The sequence below is a fragment of the Kogia breviceps genome, chromosome 18 (assembly GCF_026419965.1).
Source record: "Kogia breviceps isolate mKogBre1 chromosome 18, mKogBre1 haplotype 1, whole genome shotgun sequence".
Taxonomy (NCBI): domain Eukaryota; kingdom Metazoa; phylum Chordata; class Mammalia; order Artiodactyla; family Physeteridae; genus Kogia; species Kogia breviceps.
In genome coordinates this window covers 29,455,234-29,461,945 of record NC_081327.1, presented here as the reverse complement: position 1 = coordinate 29,461,945, position 6,712 = coordinate 29,455,234, and the positions used below count along the sequence as shown (strand labels likewise).

The 6,712-nt window shown below is 58.0% G+C and overlaps 1 protein-coding gene across 1 annotated transcript; it reads right to left on the bottom strand.

Moving 5' to 3' along the window:
- Window positions 1-2,246: 2,246 nt before the first annotated feature.
- IRX5 (iroquois homeobox 5) lies at window positions 2,247-5,836 on the bottom strand. The gene is made up of 3 exons (XM_059045125.2): window positions 5,176-5,836; window positions 3,700-4,105; window positions 2,247-3,539 (listed from the first exon to the last, which is right to left on the bottom strand). Exons 1-3 carry the CDS (start codon window positions 5,422-5,424, stop codon window positions 2,743-2,745), a joined length of 1,452 nt encoding a protein of 483 aa, XP_058901108.1. The 5' UTR covers window positions 5,425-5,836; the 3' UTR covers window positions 2,247-2,742.
- Between the last annotated feature and the right edge of the window lie 876 nt (window positions 5,837-6,712).

Below are 6,712 nucleotides of genomic sequence, written 5' to 3'. Positions count from 1 at the left end.
AAACTTAATTTGGGGCTTGTACTTAGGACGAAGTACGCAAAGAAAACCCTCGACCCTGCAGAGACCAAGGGCAGGAGGGATGCGGACAGGGGGCAGCGATGTGGGCACCAGCCTTCCAGCCTCTGGCGGTTTCGCTGCGCAGCCGGGAGGCGTCTCGCGCAGCCCCTCGTTGGGGAGAAACGCCGCGGGCTCCCCGGTACGCGGTTCCCGTTCCCAGGCAGCCCCCGCGGCATTCGGCTCCCAGCCCGGAGTCTCGGCAATCAGACCCGGGAGGCCCGCGCCGCGCCATTTGCATATTCCCGGGAACACAAGGAAGCCTAGAATTTTCTTTTTAAAATCGTTGGGCAGGGTTTAGGGCCAGTGCTTCCAAATCCCGCAGAGTTGATGTCGTCCTTAAACTCTCTCTTAAGAGAAGGCGACTGGCCTATTCTTCTGACTTTTTTAGAAGAGAAGGTGACTCCTGGGGCTGCATATTCAACAGGGGGGAAAAAGCGGATTGTGAACTGGGCTGTCGGGGGGGGGGGGTGGATGGAGGGGGCTGGGGCGTGGGGGGTAGGGCAAGTCATCTTTGGAATTCAATTGTTTAAAAAAATCATTTATAATTAAAGGGACAAAATAAAATACGATCGTCTCATGCATATTTAATCATTCACACTTCCAGCTTTGAAACCATTTTCCCTGCGTGAATTTTCTCACTAATTTAAACACTGAAGTCGACTGCTGTTCAAGAAAACATCTGGACAATGCTGCTTTCAAACTTGTTTAAATTCGAATAAGCTAAAGGAGCCCCGTTGCAGGTTAAAAAAAAAAAGTAGCAAAAGTGAAAACTCCAGTGAAAATTTGGGCTGTGTTTTAAAAAAACAGGGTTAAAGTGGTCTTGAGTAAAAGTGCAAATATGTGGGTTTTGATTTAGCCTAATTAAACCGGTGTTATGTGCAAACACATTCTCTCTACGCTCAGGCTTGGGTTTAATAGAGCAAATTAATTCCCCTCGCTGGGGTATGTTTTTGCAGTAAAGCCTCCCGTCCCCCGACCAGTGAAAATTTCCCACGAAATTCCACAAGTCCGCGGTTCCCCATCTCCCACGCAAAATGGAGACGCGATCACTGACTGTGCTGGAGGGCCTCGGGCACAGGGCGGTATCTCTTCCTCATGTGGGATTGAGACACAACCTGCCTTTTCGTTTTGCGATGAAAGATGCGGGATTAAACGGAGAAAATAAAACCTCAAAAATACTTTTGTAGCTACTCGGACTCTTGAATCCGAGATGGGAAGAGTGCTAAAGTGACAAGCCTGATCAAGTCCACAACGGCCTCATTATCTAGGCAAACGTCCTCGAACTTTTGAATGCCGCTTGTCCAAAAAGGGGCCCTTGGGGGTGGGGCGGGGGGGCTCTTCTGGTCCGTTCGGGGCTCCCCTTGCTTCCCCCGAGCGCCTATGGCACTCCCTCCCCCACTTCCGCCCACTCTCTCTCCAATCTCCGACTCTGCAAAGTGCAGGCTTGTAATTCAGGACAAGTGTGACACCTACCTGTGAAAGGGGGGAACCGTCCCCTCGCTGGTCCCGCGGCCCCAGCCCCGCGGCTGCGCGGGGAATCTACCCGGCCGCCTACCACCCGCACGGTCGCGGATGGAACGTTTACTAATCTAATCAAATCCAGCGAAGAGATCAATGCCCAATTTTGAAGGGGTAGAGAAGACAGTGACTTGGGAAAGCCTTCTCCTTGTCATCCCCTAACGCTTCCCGTCCGCATTAGCCCAGAGCACCTTTGAAAGAGTAATAAGGGCTAAATCCGGCATAAAATCGAACTCATTAGCAAAGTTCACCAGCTGATTGCTTTGCATAAAACACGACACTGATTGGAAGTAATTAGGTTAAGCAATGGAGCTCGGGTGGTGCATGTCTCTAGCTGCCTTTGCCATCTCTTCTCCCTTCTGGGCACACACTTGGGTCTCTCTCCTCCCTCCTCCAGGGTCCAATCTCCCCCCAGCAGCCCGCATCAGTGATCCAAATCTGCATTCCGGGCAGGGCCAGGTTCCCCGGGGCTGGAAGCCTAATTACGGTTTCCCGCTGGCACACTAGGTTCGGTGGAACCTTTCATTCCCCCCTTCGAAAAAAAGTTGCAGTTTGCACCTTTTGTCCAGGGTGATGGACAGTTTACTGTGGCTTCTAAAAAGTAATGAGTGGCTCTGATTATGTTAAAATCTCTTTTAATTAAATATTTTGCATTTTACAAAGGCGGCTGCAGTTCCTTTTACTTTTTAAATCTAAGAGTATAACCTGTTTCCTTTCTGTAATAATACTTCAGCTCATACCCAGAAAAATCAATAGGTGTAAAAAATTAAATTAAACTTGTATTTTTAAACTATGAAACAGTTTTGGGGGAAACACAAATGTATATATTTATATTACAAAAAAAACATTAAATGCCTGTACAGGTGTCTTAATTTCATAATTTACTTCAAAGATATTGAGTTATCAATTTAAATACAAAAATGCTACATTAAATATACAGAATAAGATTTAATACAAATCCTTTTTTAAATTTTTCTTTTCAGTTGGTTAAGACGTTTTTGTTTGTGTGTGGAGATGTTTACATTTTTATGTCATCCATCTCCAGGAACTATAAACTTTTTAGTAGGAGGGGTAGTTTTGTTTTTCTCTCATGTTGATGGAAAAATAACTGCCAAGGCCATGTTTTTTTTAATAAATTAGGAAAGTCCAGGACCGACGCAGCCCGCGTTAAATGTCGGACATACCTTTCTTCAATTCATAGGGAGAGTCTTTGCACAGGTCTAGCTGGGACTGGCTCCGCAACATTTTCGGGTCTTTAGCCAAAGCGTCCGCTCGGTTCAACACGGTCTGGTTTAATCCATTGAAATGCGAGCTCGGACCCGTTGTAGGGCCTGGCCCGGGCCCCGGGTGGCCGTGAAGATGTCCGAAGGAGCCATAGTTCGTGTAGCCAGGATAGAAGGGCGCCGTGTAGTAGAGAGGCCGGGACAGCACTGTCCCGCCTGGAAAGGGACACTGAGCCGAGGGCGAGCGCGATGGCGCCGGTGCTGGTGATGCGCGGCTGCCTCCTAGGGCTTGCCCGGCTACGGGACCGGGGCACGGTGGGCACGGAGAGCCCTCGCTCCCGCCGCCCCCGTCCTTGACCTTGTCCGAGGATGTGGCGATCTCCGCCAGAGACCACAGTTTGGGCTTGGAGAGCACCGCCTGAGGCGGTGGCGGTGGCGGCGAGTGTATGACCGAGGGCCCTCCGGGACCGGGGGGCAGCTCTCCCGCGGCTGGGTGTGGGCCCGGAGCCGGCGCGCCCGAGGAATAGTGAGGGGCCGGGTCCTCGGCCAGCCGAGCTGCCGCAGACCCGGCCGGGGAGGGCCCACCGGCGCGGGGGGGCCCGGGCAGCGCGTCGAGGCGGCCCTCGGATGGCGGCTCTTTAAAATCCGAGTCGCTGAGGCTACCCTCGGTCTCTTTACCGGCGGGGGTGGGCGGCCCCTGCAGCCGTTCACAGCCTGAAGCCACCATCTGCTCTGCTCCTCCTGCGGGCGAAACGCAGGCGGTCAGAGGCGCGGAGGCCGCGCGGCGGGGCCCAGGTCCCCGCCCGCAGAATCAAAGACCCCTGCCCTCAACCTCCAGGCCCTGTGCGCCCCCTCTCCAGTCCCCCTTTTGCTCAACGCACCCTTTCCCGCGTCCACCAACCTGCATCGGGGCCCTCGGGGTCGCCCTTGTCCTCGGGCTTCTGGGGCTCATCCTCGTCGTTCTTCTCCAGATCAATGTTCTCTTCCTCCTCCTCATCCTCGCTGCGGTTCCGCGGCGTCCACGTCATCTTGTTCTCCTTCTTGAGGCGCCGGCGCGCGTTGGCGAACCAGGTGGACACCTGGGTGAGGGTCATCTTGGTGATGATGGCCAGCATGATCTTCTCGCCCTTGGTGGGGTAGGGGTTCTTGCGGTGCTCGTTGAGCCAGGCCTTCAGCGTAGCGGTGGCATCTCGCGTGGCGTTCTTCCGGTACGCGGGGTCCCCGTAAGGGTACGAGCCCAGGGGTGCTGCGTACGGGTGGTACCCCAAGGAGCCTGCCATGCCGGGTGTATGGTCGTAGGGAGAGCCCTGCAGGGAACGGGCAGAGAAAGTGAGAGTGGGCCGTGGTCCCCAGTGCCACCTGGGCGACCGAAAGACACTTCCCCTGCGCCCAGGGGTTTTCGGGCTGCGAGGCCCGCACTCAGGCTTCCCCTGGGGTAGGGCTGGAGAGCTCAGACCCTGGGGCAACCCCTCCTCCTCCTCACAAGGAAGTGGGGGCGCCAACTCCTGAGTCCTTGGGGGCGCTTGGAGCCGTCCTGGCTTCCCTGGCCCCTGGTAGGGCCCCCTCTGCCCGGGAACGTCCTCCTCCCTCCGTGCACAGATCCGGCCACCGCGGCCGGGCTCTCTACCCAGAGAGAGGCCTGGGCAGCGGCGGCGACTCTCCGCTACGCGCCCGAGTGGTTGCACGTTGGGAGCAAGGGTGGTGAGCAAAGCAAATTTTTTTCCCCACAGAGAAAGGAAAACGAAAAGCTAAGCCTTGCCTCGGCACTCCCACCCCTCCAAAAGTGTTACCCCAAACCGAAGCCAAGGCGCTTTTCCAGAAAGTGCACCCGGCCGAAAAATCCCGGATGCACCGCAGCTCGCCCGACTTTTCAGAAATTTAATACCTCCAAATCGGATTGCGAAGATAGGATTACGGATTTGCAACATTTTGGAGGACTAATTAAAGGCGAGGCCAAACACATTTACACAGACTTAGCACGCTTCTGTTCAGATTTCGGGTCTATTTCTTTTGAACTACTTTCTCCAAATGGCAAAACCAAAAAAAAAAAAAAAAAAAGAAAGAAAGAAAGTAAAATGTGTAGGGCGGCCTGGAGCTCACGTTTGAACCAAATGCTGCTCTTTAATCGCAGCGACCTCTCCCCAAAAAACCCTTTCCGCCAACTCAGCGATCCGAGCAAGACGCGGCTCTTCTCTCCGAGCAACTCCTGAGCCCGAGGCCCGGGCGAAGCCGAGGGAGACAATCGCCCAAGTTTGCAGGGTCCGCGAGGCTTGGCAAGGGCGGTCCGCGGTGGAGCCGAGGCCCGTGTCCTCCGCAGCCCCCGACCGCCCCAAGCTGCCCCAGCTGCCCTCGCCCGCCCCGGCTCCCGCTCACTCACCACGTACGAAGAGAAGGCGGCGGCTGCCGCCGCCGCAGGGTCGGCGCCGTACTGGAGGTGCGAGTTGTAGCCCGGCGAGGGCGCCGTGAAGGCGGTGGAGCCGGCGTAGGGCGAGAACGCAGAGCCCGACGACGAGCGCCCGAGCTCATCCGTGCGGGGCCCCGAGATGACGCTGGTGCTGTACGCCGGGCACGAGTAGAGCGCCAGCGAGGCGGACGGCTGGTACAAGTAGCCCTGCGGGTAGGACATGGCCACGCACGGGCATGGGGCGCTCCGCGCCGCGGCCGCCAACGAGCCGGGCGGCGCCCTGCGAGGGCGTGCGGGCGGGCACCTGGTCTCCGGCTGCCTCGGGCCGCCGCTCCTCGGGCCCCGGCTCCCGGGCTCCGGCCCGCGGCGCCTCCTCGCTGGCTTCCCGCGCGCCTCCGGCTGCGGCCGCCGAGCCCGCTCCTCTGCGCGCCTCGCTCGCCCCGGCAGGGTTTTCCGCCCCCCTCCCTTGCTGCTTTCTCTTTTTCCCCCTCGCTCTTTGCACTGGGGGGCTCAGCTTTTGGCTTCGCAAAGGTCCTGCCAAGATGCTAAGTTGGAAATTGAGGATTCTGACGCCTTGTGCGCGCCTGAAGCTCCTCCTTCGCGGGGTGTAGTCGGTGGGAGGACTGGCAGGAGCCTCTGCGTGGCCGCAGCCAACCCGGCCGCCAGGCGCGCCTCGCCCTCTCCCTCTTCCTCCCCGGCTCCCTCTCCCGCTCGCTGGCGCTCCCCTCGCCCCTCCCTAGCGCCCGCCTCTCCTCCGCGGCCCTCCTCTCCCCCTTCTCTTCTCTCCCCCCCCTCCCCTCCTAGGTCTCTCTCTCTCTCTCTCTCTCTCTCTCTCTCAGACTCTTGAGCGCCGGCCCCAGGATGACAAACACATCCCAGGCGCGCCGATCTCTTCCAACTTTCCTCCCCTGCTAAGTTGGGGTGGAGCGGCGGTTCCGACACAAGGCGGGCCCTGATGGCCGGTCCCGCCGCTTCGAAGCACAAAGGGGACGAGGACGCGGACCGCGCGCCAGCGAAAGCTCTGCTTTCTGTACGCCGCAGTAAATCGCGGAGTTAGCGGATTTCTCGTTCGCCAGAAGGCTGAGCTCCAAGGCAGATCGCCGCCCACCCGCCCCTGGCTTCTCCCCCAAGCTAGGGGACCCGAGAGCGAGTTGGATACCCGGAATGAAGGCCCCCGAGAGAGCCGGATGGATGCCAGCGTCCAGGGCGCAGGGAGTCCGGGGTGACTGTCCCTCTCCGCCAGCAGCAGCAGGTGGGCGAGAGACAGGCCTTGGACATCTGCACGTCTCCGGCCCTGCCTCCCTTCCACCAACTCCCCGCCAGACGGCGAGGGAGGAGGCAGTGGGGACCCAGTACTACGGGGGTGGCCTTTCTCCAGAGAGGTAGTGGGCAAGAGCTGCCAGACGGAGAAGCAGCTACACCGGAGTAGGTCTTCGGACTCCACTACACCCCCTCCCGCAATGCCTGGCTGCCTCTTTCTCGGGGCTCTGCATTATCCGCAGCTCGCCCC

Coding starts and splice junctions, on each gene's coding strand:
- IRX5 (XM_059045125.2), bottom strand. CDS start 5,424: ATGTCCTACCCGCAGGGCTACTTGTACCAGCCGTCCGCCTCGCTGGCG. Junction 4,106..5,175: donor CCGCCTTCTCTTCGTACGTG/GTGAGTGAGCGG, acceptor CGTTCCCTGCAG/GGCTCTCCCTACGACCATAC. Junction 3,540..3,699: donor CCCCGAGGGCCCCGATGCAG/GTTGGTGGACGC, acceptor TTTCGCCCGCAG/GAGGAGCAGAGCAGATGGTG.